This window comes from Sorghum bicolor, chromosome 3 (genome assembly GCF_000003195.3).
Source record: "Sorghum bicolor cultivar BTx623 chromosome 3, Sorghum_bicolor_NCBIv3, whole genome shotgun sequence".
NCBI classification, from domain to species: Eukaryota; Viridiplantae; Streptophyta; class Magnoliopsida; order Poales; family Poaceae; genus Sorghum; species Sorghum bicolor.
In genome coordinates this window covers 63,900,091-63,919,800 of record NC_012872.2, presented here as the reverse complement: position 1 = coordinate 63,919,800, position 19,710 = coordinate 63,900,091, and the positions used below count along the sequence as shown (strand labels likewise).

At 38.0% G+C, this 19,710-nt stretch overlaps 1 protein-coding gene across 2 annotated transcripts; it reads left to right on the top strand.

Annotated features, from left to right (window-relative positions):
* On the top strand, positions 1,276–17,253 carry LOC8079273 (ubiquitin carboxyl-terminal hydrolase 13). 2 transcript variants are annotated; one of them, XM_021456777.1, is made up of 33 exons: positions 1,276–1,466; positions 1,637–1,751; positions 2,498–2,633; positions 2,721–2,878; positions 3,715–3,980; positions 4,056–4,274; positions 4,349–4,457; positions 4,556–4,671; positions 4,974–5,072; positions 5,529–5,638; positions 5,996–6,070; positions 6,373–6,451; positions 6,527–6,670; positions 6,979–7,059; positions 7,128–7,247; positions 8,522–8,644; positions 10,666–10,746; positions 10,881–10,966; positions 11,058–11,166; positions 11,241–11,309; positions 11,584–11,694; positions 12,952–13,007; positions 13,097–13,274; positions 13,347–13,448; positions 13,522–13,593; positions 13,683–13,748; positions 15,055–15,111; positions 15,250–15,321; positions 16,018–16,134; positions 16,399–16,473; positions 16,585–16,668; positions 16,758–16,830; positions 16,945–17,253. In XM_021456777.1, exons 1-32 carry the CDS (start codon positions 1,443–1,445, stop codon positions 16,797–16,799), a joined length of 3,351 nt encoding a protein of 1,116 aa, XP_021312452.1. In that variant the 5' UTR covers positions 1,276–1,442; the 3' UTR covers positions 16,800–16,830; positions 16,945–17,253. The 2 variants fall into 2 exon arrangements, with proteins under 2 accessions (XP_021312452.1, XP_021312451.1); XM_021456776.1 differs by having other exon boundaries at positions 16,579–16,668.

Below are 19,710 nucleotides of genomic sequence, written 5' to 3'. Positions count from 1 at the left end.
GCGTGTGCGTCTGTCTCCACTAATGAGGCTACATGGCCATGCTCGTCGAGATCCAGAGCTCCCTTTGCCCCACTCGGCGAGGTCTAGAGCTCCCTTCGCTCTCGCCTCACCACCCAACTCAAGTTCTTCGTAGCTCATCCTCACCTGTTTGTGTGTCCATGTTGTCGTTAAGCAGCTGCCATAATGTGCCTCCAACAAGTGGACGTATATGGTGGAGGAGCACGTCTAGTTCACGAGGAAGGTGAGCTGCATGTCGACGGTGGAGCCCCGGAGCCAAACATTGGGGGGGGGGGGGGAGGTGGATGATGGCGGAGTAAGGTGAGGTGCGCATCACATATTCGATGAAATACCAAATAGGGGTAACTTTACCATGTGAACGAGGAGGTGATTCTATTCCAACAAAACTAACTAATCAAACATATAAAAACTTAGCCAAGCTTAAACAATCTCAACAACTAAACGAGTGCTTGTTGGCCTGTATAAACTTGGGTAAGTCTAGCATGACTCAAAAAGTTAGCCACTAAGAATTAAAAGGAACCAAACACACCCTGTAAATTGCGAAGTAAGAACATCTCCAGAAGTTTGGTATACTTTACTTGCTAAACTAATCAATTTAGCAAGTTAACAAAAGAAATAGCAATCTTAATTTTGTTTTTCTCCAACAGTTTCCTATAATAACTTTCTAAAAGTTATAGTAGGGCTCACATTTAATGTTTTTTTGGTTTATTGTGTTAATAAAAAAATAAAAAAGAAAATTACATCTTTTGTCGACACCGCACTGAAGCGAGCACTAGCTCTGTACAACAAGCAAGGCGTATAATGCAAGTAATGAACATATATAAAGATAGAAAGCTATGCATATATGAAGGCAACATGCTATGCTTTTAAACCAAAGATCAATAGCACCCGCGAAGGCAAGCACGAAGCAATAGCAGCAATGGAGATTGTACGTGAAAATATCCAAAAAGAAGAGATAGAGAGTTCTCTTGAATTTAGAAATTTATGAGTCGAGGAGGATAGTTGATAAATTTCTATTTTTAAAAAATTATTTTATCAAATTGCTAAAGAAAACTTTTTTTACTAAAATATTAAGATAGGGAGTTTGGTGAGTTGTTTCACCAAACTCCTTTGCTAAAACTCACTTGCTGTACTTCGCGGTGAACGGGCTTACCAGCCGGTCTAAGAGGCAACCGGCCCGTTTGTGACTTCCATCCGTCCAATCCAAAAGCCCAAAATGTGAAACTGGCAGTCCCGCACGCAGCTTTTATAGCGGAAAACCCTTTCTTCTTTCTTTCGTCTTTGTCTCTCCCCTTCTCCCCTTCGCCTTCCTCCTTCCTAAACCCTAGCCAGACTGTCCTAAATACGCTCCTCTCCGCTGCGATCGCTGCAGCGATCCGATCTTTCGCCGGTCACCGGCGCCGGAGACGCCGGGCTCCATAATCATGGCTGTGTCGGGCGCCCCCGAGGTAAAACTTCTAACCAATCTGCTTACGTTTCACTATGACAGACCAGATGCTTCCTTTCAGGAAGGAATTTGCGATCCGGGGTTGGTTTGGAGGCTTTGATTAGGTTTGATTTGGTTGGGGCTGCGCGTATGACTTTTAGACCTGTTTTTCATGGTTCTTGGTGTTTGCAGCAGCCACAGCGGGAGCAGCCACAGCAGGACCACGATGAGGAGATGCTGGTCCCGCATCAGGATGCCATTGAGGGGCCGCAGCAGGATGTTGTTGAGGGTCCGCAGCCGATGGAAGGTGAGCTTTTTAGTTGTCATTTGACCTTGCATCTATTGGAGTTTTTCTTTGCTAACACATCATCTTTGAAGCACTCCAGTTCATTTTTGTTTTTCATGGTGATATACGGTACGGTTAGGGCTATAGCACAGTTCTTTCACAACCATAACTTTTATGCCTGGTTTCTGCCACTATAAAAAATAGTGCTTTTAACTTATGTTGCTTTAATTATGATTTTGGAACTGTTTTCAGTGGTTGGTTTTGTCAATTATCGTTTTACCCCTATTGAAAGAAATTATTTTTCATTGTTGCAATGTTTTTTCATCATGTTTTATGAGTGGAACCTATATGTTGGGTGTTACTTTGCTTCTACGTTTTTACTCTCAGAAACTATTTCTGCTCATTTTGTAAAATTTCCTGAATATTATTATTCTAAAGCAGTGATTGAATACTGCAACAATATATGCTAAAAAAGATGCAAGTGCATGCATGGCTCCTACAATTATTCTTACACATTTGAAACTATAAACTACAACTTCAGGGTTATTTAACTTTAACTGGAGCACTTGATGTAGATCATACATTCTATGCTGCCTTGTAAAGAGCATTCTGTTCAGGTAGTGAGCATTTTACTTTTACCTATGTAATTGATACTGTGGATGAAGTACAATGAAAGTAAAATGAAAACCCTGAAGGATGGAATGTCCCATTACTTCTTGTTTTTCTCCTTGCTTCAATGATTATTACTTTCTTTGGTTGTATTGCAGAATCTGCATCCGCTGTTGAGAACCAACTTGTGCCAGATACCTCCACATCCAGATTTACATGGTGTATTGAAAATTTTTCTAGGCGCAATGTTAGAAAGCACTACTCTGACGATTTTATTGTTGGGGGATACAAATGGTGAGTAAAGACATATGCTCATTGCTTCTAACTGTGTATTAGACTTTTATAGAGCTTGGTTCGGTGCTTTTTGTTGCCTCCTTGCAGGCGAGTGCTTGTCTTCCCCAGGGGAAATAATGGTGACCACCTTTCAATGTATCTGGATGTTGCTGATTCAAACTTGCTGCCTCCTGGTTGGAGTAGGAATGCACAATTCAGCCTTGCTGTGGTAAACCAATTAGACAGCAAAGCATCATTAAGAAAAGGTATTTCCTGTTATCTCTCACCCAGATTATACATCTGATATGTACAACACATCCTTTAGTGTTCCTAGCAACATTACTGCCTTTTGGGGGTCTTGCATGAACATAAGTGTACATTCACCTAGCAAGCGTGAAGTTGGCTCTGATTGTTTATGAAGATGAATACTTTTTTTTAATGTTATCATTACCAATGCTTATTTTTTCTGTCTTCTGTGACAGTTCTCAAGTAAACAATGGTCTTTTTATTAGACATTATAGAAAAGATGTTATATATGTTCCATTATGTTAAGCATTTCTTGGTGTTATTCTTATATGCTACAAAAGGGTAAATATGATTGTTTCGAATTATGGAACATGATGGATCAGGGTAAAGAACAATACATACATGAAGATAAAGCTCCAAACAATGCTGAGCAAGACATGTTGAGCAATAAAGAACAAAACATGAGGATTGGCACAAATGCTTTATGCTATGCTCTGTGTTATGCCTGGACATGTTTTGTTGTGTATTCAACTGAAAAGTGGGAAACTAAAATTTTGAAACTGTTAAAAACTAAGGATAAGAATGAGTCTTTATGGCAGATAAGAGCTAAGGAAGATAAAGCTTTGAGTCGACAAAATAAAAAGGAGAAAGAAATGAACCTGTTATATGGAGTAACTAGCATCTTGGTTTCCTTTCAGTTTAGGTTGGCTGGTTTTTTCTTTTATGATCAAGTTGCAATCTGTTCTGAATATAGCTTTGTTGTCAACTTGTCATGCTAATAGATCGGTTTTTATTAAGTATACATTGTTTGACACTATTTAACTGTGATTGTTTGATGTGCTCCCTCCTCTCCCAGAAGCGATACACCAATTCAATTCCCGTGAAAGTGATTGGGGTTTTACATCTTTTATGCCTTTGTTGGATCTGTATGATTCAAGTAAAGGATATGTTGTGAATGATAAATGTATCATAGAAGCTGAGGTTGCTGTGCGTAAAACTTTTGATTTCTGGAACTATGACTCCAAAAGGATGACTGGTTATGTTGGCCTGAAGAATCAAGGGGCTACCTGTTACATGAACTCTCTTCTTCAGACTTTATACCACATTCCCTACTTTCGAAAGGTGGGGAAACATTTCTATTTTTTTTCTTACTGTTGATCCTTAAGTGTGGCGCTGATACTGAAATTTATATTTTAGGCTGTATATCATATGCCTACTACAGAGAATGATACACCTTCAGGGAACATTCCATTGGCTTTGCAAAGTCTTTTTTATAAACTTCAGCATTGTGATAACAGCGTTGCTACAAAAGAGCTCACCAAATCTTTTGGATGGGATAGCTATGATTCGTTCATGCAGCATGATGTCCAAGAGTTGAATAGGGTCCTATGCGAAAAGCTGGAAAACAAGATGAAGGTTTGTCATCCAATTTTTTTTTTTGAAAAAAAGCCTGACTCTTATATTGATGTGCAGCTATTCTTCTCTCTCAGGGAACCCCCGTGGAAGGAGCAATACAAAAATTGTTCGAGGGTCACCATATGAATTATATCGAGTGCATTAATGTTGACTCAAAATCGACCAGGAAAGAGTCATTCTATGGTAGGTAAAGGGGAAATATGAACTTGTTTTTAGTGTTTTATTAGTTGACAAGAGGCAATACTCAATAGCATACTTGTTTGTTTACTTCTTTTCCACAGATCTCGCACTTGATGTCAAAGGATGTTCTGATGTCTATGCATCATTTGATAAGTATGTTGCACAGGAGAGGTTAGAAGGCGATAATAAGTATCAATCTGAGGAACATGGTCTACAGGTGAATTAATCTTGGCAGTTACATTTAGAACCACCAAATGTTGTTTAAAATGGTTTGTATATGTGTAGCATGGTAATGTAGATTGTGCTGATACACATCTATTTTGTTTAAGTCACCAACCTTAACTTTAGGTTTAGACATTATCTAATTGTTTTTTGGGTTATTAAGTGGGCCCTAAGTTCTAATTTTAGAAGCATTAATGAGCTTAATAAGAAAAAGATGGCATAGAATGATAGAACAAAGTTACTGAAGATGATTACGATTTTTTGCTCTTTGCATGATTTTTTTCTTTTTTTTTTCAGGATGCCAAGAAAGGAATGCTTTTTATTGACTTCCCTCCAGTTTTGCAACTTCAGTTGAAACGGTTTGAATATGATTTTGTGCGGGATACAATGCTCAAGGTCTGTACTTGACCTTTTATCTTTTATTAGCCTATCGCGGTTTTCCCTTTTTCATGTTTTTTATTTAATTGTGGTGGCTTCAATCACATTAGAGAAGTTTACGTTAATGTTTGATAGGTTTGAGGTCTTGAACATACTAGTGTGGTCAAACTATAACTGCCAATATTGCATTTTTTTACATTTAGGGTTCTTGAACTCTTTGAGCTGTCAGCTGTCATATTGGCTCAAACTTTTGAAACATAACAAGGCTGAAGACAAAAATATTGTACACGGTTCTTTCTGGAGCATTAGAGTAGCTAAAGGTTCCATTGAAAGAATTGTCACTGTAAAGATATTCTAATGTAGTTTTGGGATGGATTGGTGAATATCGTTATCATCTGAGGCATGCATTCAAAAGTGTCTATGGCTGATTTGCATTCTTGCTTCTTTTAAATTAATTTGGTTTTCATGATGTAGATAAATGACCGTTATGAGTTCCCACTTCAATTGGATCTTGATAGAGATGATGGAAAATATCTTTCTCCAGATGCGGATAGAAGTGTGCGTAACCTATATACTCTTCACAGGTATAATAGTTCGATAAGCACTCCACTTGCATATATTGTTTTGTTTTATTATTCGGAAAAAATTGCAGGTTACTAAATACTACGTGAGAACTTACATCTTACCTATATTAAGTTATTAACTATGCTCAACTTATTTTAGATAAGTTCATATACTGTTTTTTCCACTTGTAAGTTATAACGGTGGAGTAGCTAACATGGTGGAAGTGTGATATTTCTTAAATATTTGCTCATGACACTAATCTGATATTCACAAATTCTGTAGTAGCTGGTTAGGTGTAGACTTATGGGTTGGGTTTTCAAATTTTGAGAGCTGTTTGGATATTTTGTAGTGATATTTGTAGCTACTCTTTAATGCAGCGTGCTGGTTCATAGCGGCGGAGTTCATGGAGGACATTACTATGCCTTCATTCGCCCGAAGCTGTCTGATCAATGGTACATTCAGTTTGATATTTGAATCTAACTGTTTTTATCTTTCACTGGTACTAGATCACATCCTTGTTTTAACCCAACCTGAAAAGGCAATTCAAGCAACGGTTATTGATGTTGATCGCTGATCTAATTGTCACTCATGAGTCGACCTCAGTAGAAAGATATGCATAAGCAAATTTCATTTCGTGACTATCTTTTTCTAGCAGCTAAGATGGGTGTTCTTATCTAAGAATTATCTGCTCTACATTGAACAATAACTAGAGGGAGTGATTTGTAATCCATTTAGTTCGCAATTGAAAATTTAGGTACAAGTTTGAGGATGAACGAGTGACGAAAGAAGACATGAAGCGGGCATTGGAGGAACAATATGGTGGTGAAGAAGAGGTAATACATGTAGGCACTAAGACTTTTTCAATTAACTTGAGTATATGATGTTTCTCTGAGAATTCTTTGTTGCAGCTTCCTCATACCAATGGGCTTAAAAATGCTCCTATCAGATTTACGAAGCATTCAAATGCTTACATGCTTGTTTACATCCGAGAAAGTGACAAAGAGAAAATCATCTGCGATTTAGATGATGAAGATATACCAGACCACCTTAAGGTAGTACTTGTTTATTCAATTTTTAAAAAATATTAAATACTCCCTCTGTCCCCCGTGCAAAAAAAGCAATTCTATGCTTTGAATAAATCAATATTTTCTAGATTTGATCAACATTTATGTCTCCATAATCAATCTAATGACATTTATTCAGTATCATAAACATTTGTAAGTTTTTGTATATATATATATTTTGGTCAATCTTAAAATTGTCATCCTTGGGAAGTGCGATATGCATCTTTCTAGGATGAGGGAGTAGTAGAGTCCATAGAGTTTGTCTTGATGTCACAGAAATATTCCCACTTTCCCAGGTTAGGTTAAGAAAGGAACAGGAAGAGAAGGAATGCAAGAAAAAAGAGAAGGCTGAGGCTCATATGTTCACTGCATTGAAGGTTTGGCTTTTTTTTGTCTGTTACATAATCTGATTGGACTATTTCTCATTTCTTAAACAATCACTTAGGTGGCCCGAGACTCTGATTTCAAAGAGCAAATTGGAAGACACATGCATTTTGATCTCGTGGACTTTGACAAAGTTAATAGCTTCCGTGCACCTAAGAACATGTCAATCAACGATGTCAAGGTACTTCGCTGGGCCTTGTGGTTTGATATTATTATGATTATGATTATTGATCTTGTATGTTTAGATTAGTAAGTTACTTCCTTAAAGTTAAATAATTCTGTGATGTCTGTACTATCCGTTTTACATTCTACTATGGACTGAGTATTTGGCTGCAATATTAGGTGTTTCCATATTTTTTCAAGTGTTTTACTTGTTATATTAGAATTTAGTCCACTGCAGGGGACTGTTATTCCCAAGTCACCAAATTTATACTAGAAATTGAGATTGGGGATGGGTAGTTGGGGTCAGGTTTTGGGGTTTTACCCATTTGTGTTTGTAGAGTGTGTTCACTGGTTTGATGGTGCACATCGAATCGGGATGCCTGCGTGTCAGGAGTGCCTCTATTCGTGGTGTGAGTCTTGCAGTGGGGGTGCTGTGTTGGTTTAGTGGCCGCGTTTTGGGGGGGGGGGAGCTGTGTCAAAATCAAAGAATATGGCGCCAGGTGGATTGGAGAGAGAGAGAGGAAAGCTGTTGGTGGCAATAAGGCAGAAGGAGGCAGTACATGTAGCGTGGTGGGTGGAGGCAGGGCAAGAAGAAATAGTGGAGAGATAGGCGGGGAGGATAATATTAGACGAGGGAGGGTAATGGGAGCCATTGGATTTTGATCTGTTTTTTTTTAAATGACTTACACCAACATAAGTGACCTGATGAGGAAACATACCCTTTTGTGTGTGTCAGGGTTTACTATATTTTGTGGCCATTATGAATCCAGGTGCATATTTTATTACAATGCAATCAACTAATCATTTCTTGGAGTCTCATCCTGCTCTTGCATCTGAAGTATATTTTTCTGGAGTTATGTTATTGAACTTGTTTAAAAAAAATTGAACACTAATATATTGTCCAATTATGGACTAACTAGGCTCAAAAGATTCGTCTCACAAATTACAGGTAAACTGTGTAATTAGTTTTTGTTTTTGTCTATATTTAATACTCCATGCATGTGCCGCAAGATTCGACGTGACAGGGAATCTAAAATTTTTGGCAAAACTTTTTGGGAACTAAACAAGGCCTAACATTGCTAGAGTAGATTGGGCTGGCCAACTGGTGTAACTGCAACTATTTATTGCTGTTGTTATATTCTAGCAAACAAAAAATAATTTTACTGGACTGCTGTTGTAACAATTGTTTGGGATGCACTCTAATTGCTATTGCAAGATCATAACATGGCCTTATTCTTTTTTTTGTAATGGCGAGAAAAGGTTTTCCATGATCTCATGATGCTCTCTTCGCAGGAGGAGCTTTCGAAAGAATTTGGCATCCCAGTAGAATCCCAACGATTTTGGGTGTGGGCAAAACGACAGAACTTTACCTACAGACCCAGTCGGCCATTGACCTTCCTGGAGGAAACATCTGCTGTAAGTGGAATGCTGCGTTAATTAAGTGTTTAAATCTTTATTTATTTTGATTTGTTTTCCTACACATGTAATATAAGCTTGGCAGGGTTGCACTTCATTACGATCTATCCATTCGACATATGTGAAAAATGCTCCTCTGAATGTTGTCAATTTTTTTTATCTTTTTAGAGTAACACATTCCAATTTTTCTCTTTAAAATACAACTTGGGTAACTACCATTTACAGTGGATAATGAATCTGCAATAGTTGAAAAGATCAAAATAGAATACTTGTAACCTCATGGGCCATTTCCCCCTCTGTTCTCTTCGAAGGTACCAGCTTGCAATTCATGAATTTTTGGAGCTTAGGGTGGGACTTGCACTTGCTTAGCCTTGTCATCGTGCAACCTGGGGTCTTGGGCCTCCCTCAGTTTCTATATTTGCCTAGAATAGGCAGGGCAGGGGCGCAGGCAAGTATAGGGGCATGCTTGGATCTCTTGCTTCCCTCACCTTGCCAAACAAAGCCAGGTGTTTGGTTCCTTGGGAAAAGCTTGCTTTGCTGAGCAAGTTTGCTCGCCCCAACAAGGTTTTCCTTGCCAGCGCAGGTGGGCCAAATTGGTTGTCTTGCACGAGCAAGGTTGCTCGCTGGCTCATTGCTGCTCTATTCTCAAGTCTAGTGCTAGGGTGGCCTTGAAATTGAACACCGGTGACACATCCACAGCTGTAAGTTTCTGTTACAATGCTTGGACAACCAGAGGCTCAGCTTGTCGATTTGTGATGTCGAATTGGTAGCAGAATGCCAAACGGAGAAGTGGTGATTCTGTCAAGGCAAGTAAGGATTCCTCCTGTACATGAACGGCAGCGGAAGAGATGGCTTTGATGACAGAAATCGAATGCTCTGTTGCAGGGTGGCGACCTTGGCAAGGTTGCTGCTTGCGCAAATCAAAGTTTGGCATCTGCAGGAATGGAAAGGCGGGAATCGATGCCTGGTGGCGCAATCGTAATGAAAAATAGATGCTTAGGTGCATCTGTTATGTCGTTGTCATTCTCATGTTGGCTGCGGCTGTGAATAAAGGAGGATGTACCAAAAATCACATTTGATTGGAGAAGGAAGATGATTGGAAAAGATCAAGGGAAAGAGAATAACTGTTGAGCATGGGAATCTAACAAACAACCCTTTGCATGTGTAGCTTTGCTAGGAAAGGTGAGGCAATCCTTGCCCAGCTAGCTCATGTGGGCAAAGAAACAAAACATGCCCTAGGTCTCCTGATTGTCAATGCATGTGCTTCCTCTCTTTGTCTATCAATGACTAAATGACATATTTTCCAATTGTATGATGATTTTTCAGGTGCTTGGGGGCTTTAGTGGCATGTGAAACAATATGAACTGAACAATTAGTACTACCTCCATTCATAGTTATAAGGCATTTAAGATAAGCTAATTTGAAAATAGAGGAAGTATTTTTTTATTGCATTTTTTATAAGAATGCTTTAAATTGAGCTTATACAATGGCTGTATAGCTCATGTCACAACTCACAATATGTAGCTTTATGGCTAATGCAACTAATCAGCCAGGTCCTCGTACGTGCTCATTTTCAATTTTTTCATTCATTTTGATGATGGCATGGCAAATCCCTATGCTTTTGAGTACTCTCTCCATTTCAAAGTGCAGGGTGTGCTAGAATTAGAAGTCCAAAACATTATAAACTTGACCATCAATTAGTTTGTATGCAAAAAGATGCATCAGTGGATTCATACTTTCTATCCCTTTTAGCAATATGCCGGTTTTGTAGTAATTGGTAATATGCTTTAACAAAAGGTAACGGTCAAAGTATGCCTTGAAAGATTTTCTCAAATGCTAATATGTCTTACAAAAAAGTGGACGGAGTATCTGTTTTCTTATTTCGTTCTTGATTTATTTATGTTGTCCCCGAACATTATTTTGATATCTGCCAACACTGATGGTTTCTTTAAGATTTCATTTATTTTTATTTTTGTTAGTGTTGATTCATAATTTAAGTAATGTTTTCTCCTTTTTTTCAGATTGGGTATCTCAAAGACGCAATAGTGGCAAAGTTACCAAATTCTGAAGTACGGTTGTTCTTGGAGGTTCATTTGGGACAGGTTAAGTGATTAAATACCTTTTTAGTTGCTTTTGGTCCCAGTTTTTAGTTGATGTTATTCATTTACCTAATCTTACTTCTCAGTTGCCTTTTGATTATTTCTTTACTGTCTAACATTGTTTCTGGTGTATCCAGGAGAATCAAGGAATTGCTTCTGGGAAGACCAAAGAAGATATATTAATTTTCTTCAAGCTCTATGATCCTGAAAAGGAAGACCTAAGGTTATCTTTTTCTCTCTGTTAAACCTATTTGTTCGTGTATTTTTTCAACCAACCAAACAAAATATATATTATCCTTGTTATTTTGAAACAGATATGTAGGAAATTTTTTTGTGAAAGCATCAGGAAAACCATCTGATATAGTAGAAAGGCTGAATGAGATCGCCGGATTTCCGTCTGATGAAGATATTGAGCTCTATGAGGTTAGAAATATATATAACTTATACAATCTTGAAAGTATCTGACCACTATAGTCATATTGGTTAAATCTCTTTAGGAAGTAAAATTTGAACCAGCGGTGATGTGTGTACCAATTGAGAGCAATATTTCGTTCCGTTCAAGTCAGGTTTGTCTCTCTTTTCTCTCTCTCTGAGTACTGCTATAGATACGACCATTTCAGTACACTTTGAGTACAGCTCATGATCCAACTGTTGGGATTACTTGGATGGAAAGCTCATACATGATAAATGCATCGAACTGTTTAGATGCATGGTTGTATTTGAGAGTTGTACCCAAGTGTTTGTACTCGATGGATTTCACTTTTATTTATATATGATGTTTTGTTCTTGTTGATACTATCTTTTGCTGTACTTATGCCCTGTTATATGTGATACTGGCAGATTGACAATGGTGATATAATATGCTACCAAAAACGCTGTTTGCCAGATTCAATGGATCGATACCGATATCCAAGTGTCCCTTCTTTCTTTGAATATATTCATAATAGACAGGTAATTTACATAGCAGGCTTAGCAGAATATGCATAATATTTCTTTCGCTTACCTTGAATTGTTCTATATTTTATACTTCATACTATAAACAACATTTGTTATGTGCCATCTGTAATTAAGATCTGCAATGCAAGGTCATTGCATGCCCTCCTCTTCTCCTTATCATTTGCTTGTTGAGAACAAGGGCTCATGTCAATGACAATTTCTTTTGGTGGTTGGTTAGACTGTTGACATTTGCTTCGTTGAAATTGTAGTGCTTGCAAAATTAAAAATGCATCCTCTGACATTAACATATTATGTCATCTGAATACTGCATAAGTGACTTGAATGTCGCTGTAAAGATGGTATAGTTATCGATTTATGGCATCGAAGGACAAATTCAATCTGATTATGGTGTTACTGTATTAGTGTTACATTACAGGGAAGATGATTCAGAAGATAAATTTGTTGACAATTGACATGCAGCTCTCCTTTGTAGATCAAGGAAAATAAATAAATTTGCTCAAGTTTTATTGTTACCAAAAAGAAAGATTGCAAATTAATGTCTATAATAAAAGAACACCAGATGAATAAAACATGGATCAATTTTAAATTTATATGTTCAAAAGCTTTAAAAAGTTTTATACGATAGAGAATACTATGTGAAATGCTTGTTTTGGTAGTTTGAAATATCAAGACTGAAAACTATGTAAAATGCTGTGGTCTCTTAGAACAGATCATATTGCAAATTAGTTCTTGTTTACAGTGTAGTCCTTCAATTACCTGCAACAGAAATGTCATTTTTAGATTGATCTTTCTTTTTTGTTTTACTGCTCTCATTTAATCTATGCCTCATTTTATTTTCTTCCTTATCCCCCTCTAGTAAGTGAGTCTAACAAAACTAGCTCATTTTGTGTGCAGTCTATCTGCTTCTGATTTTTTGAGAAGGTTTATGTTGCTCCAAATAACGTTACTGCATCTGTCATTTTTTTGGGGTGTGTGTGTGGGTCAGGGGTGACATTTGACTTCGTAGTTCAGACCTCTTGAGTGAGCATAATTAGTTACTAGTACGATAATATTGTACCAGACATAATTGTTTATGATATAGCTGCATTCTGTAATGTCTGATTAAAATATATCATCTCTCGGGCCCTCAATCTTCTTATTTGGGGAGTTTTGTTTGCCTGTAGGTTGTTAGATGCTACTGGTACTGCAGTCTAATGGTTCTTCATAATTTATATTTGTTTTCTGACAATTGATTTCTATTATTATTTGTAGGTTGTCTACTTCAGATTGCTTGATAAACCAAAAGAAGAAGGCTTCTCTCTGGAGCTGTATGTGTTGTGATTTTTGTTGAGTAGCATCCATTTATTGATAACATTGCAACAATATTCACAGTAATATTTGAATTTTACCTGTGAAGTTCAAAACGCTCCACATATGATGATGTTGTTGAGAAGGTTGCTCGGCAACTACGTCTGGACGATCCTTCTAAAATCCGGCTTACTCAACACAACCTATCGTCTCAGCAACCCAAACCTCACCACATCAAATACAGGAGTCTTAATTATCTTTCAGACATGCTACATAATCATAATCAGGTTTGGACTGCTTTTCTTGAGTTTGGGGAGTATATTCTCTTCAGATTATATGAACTTCCATTGATTTGGCAGATGTGTAACATTTTATATTATGACGTCCTGGATATTCCGTTGCCTGAACTAGAATCTACGAGATCACTGAAGATCACTTTTGAAAACGCCACAAACCATGAGGTTAGTTTTTTTTTCATATTCTGTGCAACTTCTATTTTTCTGATCATGTTTATGAGACTGTTTTTATTGTCAGATGTCGTTTCACACTATGCGGTTACCAAAAAGTAACACTCTTCTTGATTTGATTGAAGACTTAAAGTCAAAGGTTTGTTGGCTGCAATAAGCTCTAAATTTCTTTGGATGTGGTGTTGGCATAGCTACTTCATTTTAAACACTTTTTATTCATGTTATTAGGTTGAACTTTCTTGTAATGATGCTGAATTTCGGTTTTTTGGAGTCCACCTTCACAAGATATGCAAGGTACTTAATAGACCTATTTCTTATTGAATGGAAAATATCCTTTTCTATTTATTTGTTCTTGAGTATTTTTTACTTAATGAAAGATTACTGTGTTATATTTCTTGAGTATTTTATACTTCAGTGGCACTAATGGTGCTTGAACCAAATTAGCCATGGTTTACTGCATGTTCATTAAGAAAAAAAAGGACCTAGGGGTGGCCATGGATTACTGTGTTATATTTCTAAAGTCATTGCACCTGTCATGTCAATATCCCACTAGATGTCTTTGGGGGCTGTTTGTCTGGTTGGGGAGGAAAGGTTGAACGGTGAGGAGATGATGTACTTAAATGTTATGTTTCTTTGTGCCGCATACCTTCATTGGTTAATGTTTGTCCAGCAGATCAGCACATACCTAGGAGGTATAAAAACTAAGTAGACTTTGAATTGGTTGGATCTGTCAAGGAATAATAGTTGTGTAATTCCTAGTCTAGGGTTTCCCTTTGGGCCATAATACCAATATCCAGTTGAGTCTCCCTCATTTGTAACATGGTTTCACAGCTCTAGGTTTTGTGATCTTGCCAGCACCTTATCCTGCTGTACTACCCCGAGGATCGGTCTCCGCTTCCTGGGGCAGCCTTGTAGATCTTATTTGTCATGTAGCAGCATCAGAAATCCATCTTCAAGTCATCTGAGCCGCCTTGATTCCTCCAGGATCAATCACAGGTGCCTTGTCGCAGGTGCCTGTCCCGCGCCACCTCAATTCTGTGCTCGTTGTCCATGCCATCCGCGCTGCCTCCATTCTCGTGCCTCTAGCGATCTGTTGTGCATTCGACCACCTCGTCTCAACTATAGATAGATACAAGTTGGAGTGTCGATAACATTGCACAATATAATATGTTATGTGGTGCCACTGAAGTGTTAATATCTTTTGCTGGCAGATTGTTATGTGAACAAACACCCCCCCTCCCCACCACACACACACACACACATGGTGCATCATAGTTGTGAGGGGCATGCATGTGGGCGAACTATTGAACTAGAAGGGGTTTGGGAGGGATGGTGAGTTTGTGATTCCTGTTGGTGTTTGTTTTTTGTTTGATTGGGAGAAAACTTGACTTGATGCATCATGGTTGTAGTATTTGTGGTTCTTGTTGGTGTTTAGTTTTTTTGTTTGATTAGGATGAATTTGGTGCATTATGGCTGTACACCCATTAGAATTTACCTTTATCTTCATTTATAGAAAGCTGATGTTCCCTTCCATATTTGATTGCTTGTAATCTGCCAAGTTACTTATATTGATCAATTGATGGCCACAAACACTTTTTAGGTGTATCAACCTGGAGATAAGATAGATTCAGTTAACGAACCCTTGTATATTGAAGAGGTATGCTCTGCTGTGGATTTCACATGGCACTTTTGATGGCATTTTCTTTCTATAATAGTATTAGTTTTTAGCGCTATGAGTTTTGTGTTTCTGCAAGTAAAATTGACCCCTTCACATTCTTCTTATTTGTCTTGTCAGGTTCCTGAGGAAGAAAAAAATGCTGGGCCTCATGACCGTTTGGTTCATGTCTATCACTTCGAAGATAATCGTGTATGTATATCTTGAAGTTATTAATATTTTGATCTTGAAGACTCCTTGTAGTGATTTGATGCTCTCAAGCTCATTTGAAAGAATCTATGGAACATACAGCTTTCTTAAAATAGATATTATCCATTAATCGCAATTGAGAATGCATAGAAGTTTGGAGGCTTTATGAGTGTTGGCAATTTGTTTAACAACCTTATGGCTTATGCTTGCGCGGAATGTACACAAAATTATGATTGCAATGGACAAAGGCTGCCGTGTTAATCTATGGCTTAATTTAAAGCATCATAGATATGCATACTCACTACTCAGCATACAAAGTGATTAATGTTTCACCAAGAGCATTTAGGGCAGTTTGAAATTTTAAATAGTTATATAAAATTGGTCAAGGAACCACCAGGGATCGTGCAACTTTACTGCTGTAGTCAAAGTGACCGGGTACTATTACCTTGTGAACCTTTTCACTTGAGTTTGTGATTTTACTGCTGTATTGGGATCTGACCTCCCAAAACGTTTTCGTTTGTGTTTGTGATTCAATTATACTTTTTGTACCTATTGTTTTTTCCCCTTAAGTATTAGTATTGATCCTCTTCTCTGGTGTTTGACAAATGCTAGTGCTGTGCTTGATTACACTTTTTTAGAGAAGCCATCATGATTCAGCTGTTCTTACTTTCATTGATGTGACAACTTTGTTATCTGCAGCATGTTCAGTATTTTGGAGAACCTTTCTTCTTTCTAATTCGTGATGGTGAAGCTTTGTCGGATATCAAAGTACGGATTCAGAAGAGACTTCAAGTTCCTGATGAGCAGTTTATAAAGGTGCTCATTTCAACTTTTGCTATATGATCAGTGTATGAATTCTATGATTTTTGTTGTTTTGTCATTTAAGCACCTCTATCTATTCTATTAACTATTATTGTGGATTAGTAATCATTTGATTTTTTTTTTCAACTTCATTCTCCATAGTATGATTTAAATTAACTTAAGTGGGCTTGCCGGTTAATAATTAAATTTCATTTCCTTATTCTTTACCTTCGTTTCCTCTTATGCTGGATAATATCTGATTTATGTTTCTTTCATCAGTGGAAATTTGCTCATGTTACATTCAGTAGGCCAGAATACCTCCAAGATTCAGATATTGTATTGAACCGATTCCATGTGAGTTGAGTTTTCCTTTTGGTGAATAAATCCTGTCGCAAGAACAACATTTCTTCATAACATTGAAGTCTTATAGAAGCTTCTCCTGGTATTGTTTTGTTTTAGAAACAGAAACCTGTTTATGGAGCTTGGGAACAACACCTTGGATTGGAGCATACAGCCACTACCCCAAGAAGGTCGTACTTTGGCAGTCAGGTATCATGCTGAAGAATGCTGACATTTAAAGGCTTTACTGTCACATAAAAGTTGGGCATATTCTTATTCTGATACTAGAGCAATTACAGAACCGCCATTCTTTTGAGAGGCCTGTGAAGATTTACAACTAAAACTGGCAATATTTTTTGCATGTGATGAATGGTGAGTACCTCCTTGCTAATTAAAAATGAATGGTTAGGATTAGGAACATCTTTGTTATGTCCTGAAGTATGTCTGAACTATATTTTGTTTTGATATGATCCTTTCAAACCACAGATGAACAGGATATGATGGCAGTCTTGTTCCAAAAGGAGTCTCTTATGTTTTTGGTGATGTACATGGTGGAGGTTTTGCATAGAGTAGTTTATGTGGCAATTTATCAGAAGAATTTTCATTTGGTGGATGTACAGGGTTCGTATAGCAACATTTCCTTGTAGCAAGTTGAAGCTGTATATCGAGGGTCGATAACCTGTGTTTTTGTCGTTTCGTCCCCAAGCCTCTGGGGAGCTGTGAACCATAGCCTCATACAATTTGCGTTGCAGTTGATTCAGTGTTTTTATCGTTGGTCATTATGACCTAGCCTGATTCGCAAGTGCGTCGTGTTGGGCTCTGGCAAAAGATTTTGACTTGTCATTTGTCTCTGGGTCTGATCCGAACCTGACCCGACTGATTGATCAGGTCTACTGCCTGGATTCTCCGTAGCTTTGAAGAGAAGGTGGTGTTAAGAGAGCAGCTCCAGTAGTGCCCTTAAACAAGCCTCTAAAGCAGAATACGAGGGCTCTTGTTAAAAAATATATGTTCACCAAGTCCTAAAATTTGGGAGGCTCTCAAATCTAACCATTTGGCCTCCTGCCTGTGTCCGGTAGGAAAGTTTCGGGATTCCACCTTGTCGTAGTGCTGCCTAGATGTGGTGGCAAGTATCATCCCTCCGCAGCGTAGATTATTTGGTGGCAAAGCGTCGCTGAGTATCATTCTGCAGCGTTGACCTGATGACAAAGAAGTCGCCGAGCATCCTCAGCGTCTGTGGGCAAAAGGGTTGATTAACAGAGACTGACGGTTAGGTTCCCTGTGCCAAATGCCAATGTCTATTGGAATAGATTTGAGGGTTGCTGCTTGAGTAGTGTAAAGAAAATTAGACCCTTAAAAGTAGGAGATCTCAAATCAAAAGGAGACCTTGATTTGAGGGCTCCTGCTTTGTATTGGACCAGACGAACTTGTCAACTAGGTTGACAATGAATTTGAGGCTATAGGCTGCGACGATAGTGCTTTAGGATTGCTAGTTGCCACAACCCACAACATTATGGGATTGTGAATAGCAAACTATGACATTTAGCAGCAGCATCTACCATTGCTTTCGACCTCTAAGGTCAGTCTCAATGCATAGTTTCATGGCACAGTTACCAAGACTACAAACTAGATAACCGAGCCACGTGAGTTTCATGGGGATGAAACTCCTCTCTCATTTGATGAAACTCTTTCATTTAATGACCCTGTCAAGTCAGCAATTTTGCTTATGTGGCACTCTATTTAATGTGCATGACACTCTCATGAAACATGCATTGAGACTGGCCTAAATTGTAGTGCAAGGTTGACGTGGTCCAAACCCCCCCCCCCTTTCTGGATCTTGCAATATATCTCTAACCCAAGCCAAGAAGAAACCAAATATTAGTACGAGTAGTGCTCATATCCCTATCCTATATCCTCTTCTCCTTCCCATTGCATTTTCCTTCCCTGTTCTCACTTCCATCCAAATGCCACACAAATGTAATGCAAAGGTTGTTTAAGGCTTCTTTGGTTTAGCTAAGATATCTTGTGAGCATCCTCATGAGTCTTTCCAAAATGTTTCACTTGATTAAAAAAGTCACTTTTATATCTTTTTACTCTTCGACAAATTTTCTGTTTCTTGTGCACAATCAAGAGACACATCCTCGCTCTCCATCTTTTAACTAGCAAGAAATTTGTACTAGAGGATGTCTATATTGGAGATATAATTAAAGAGGACGTTGAAGCATATTTTTTCATTAAAACCTTTATTCTTATATAAATTAGAAAGATATAAAGGTTCTCTCAGAGTTGCTAAAAACAACATGAAGCGTGATGGCCTATGGTTCACGATACACGTCCCTTCAAGTTTTGCGCCTTTTTAGTTTTTACCCTGTTCACGTAGTTATTTTTATAATATGAGATTTCGATAAGTATTAGGAAAGGTTGGGGGGGTGATATTAGAGCATTTTGTTCCCTAAAAAAATATTAGAGCATTTCTAAGAGTTTCCAAAACTCACTGTAAATTTTAATATTTTTTTGGCAAGATTGAAAAAACTAACCCCCCAACAGCTCTCTACCTCAACTCCCAATCTTTCCGCACTTAGGGAAACTCGGCCTACCGCACGGTATCATCGGCCAATCTGTAGGCCGAATCATGTAGGAAAAAATAAAGAGTAGGATAAAGTTCTTGATGCAAATATACATGAGAAAAAGAGAAAATATAAAATAAAAGTGGTATTGTTTTCTATATTTTAGGGCTGAGCTATTGGAAAATTATTGGAAAAACCAACAAATATGCTTCTAACTTTTTTAGCGCCACTTGCTTTTTTAGAACTACTAGGAAAAGTGCCCGTGTGTTGCAACGGGAAAAAGAAATTAGCAATTTTTATAACCACGATATCTATATAACATAAGTTAATATTAATAATAATGTCATCAAAAGCTAAACTTATTTGCTTGTGGATGGAAAAAGATATTCAGGAACGGCACCACGTCTGGCGCCGTGCAAACCACACACGCACGGACGCACCTGTCGATGAGCTCGCGACGCACCCGCATCGCATCCTCATGTCCTCTCTACGCCCACCTAGCTCCTCTCTCCCAATCCTTCTCCCCAATCCAGTCTCAACAAGCTGAAATTTTGCTCTTTAGTATTACGACGATGATGACGTATGATGAGATATTCAATGGTGAAATGCCAGGGATGTACGATGACTACTGTGACAAAACCGCCTTTGAAAACACTTCAGAGAGGTAAAATACATAGTTTGAAAAGTT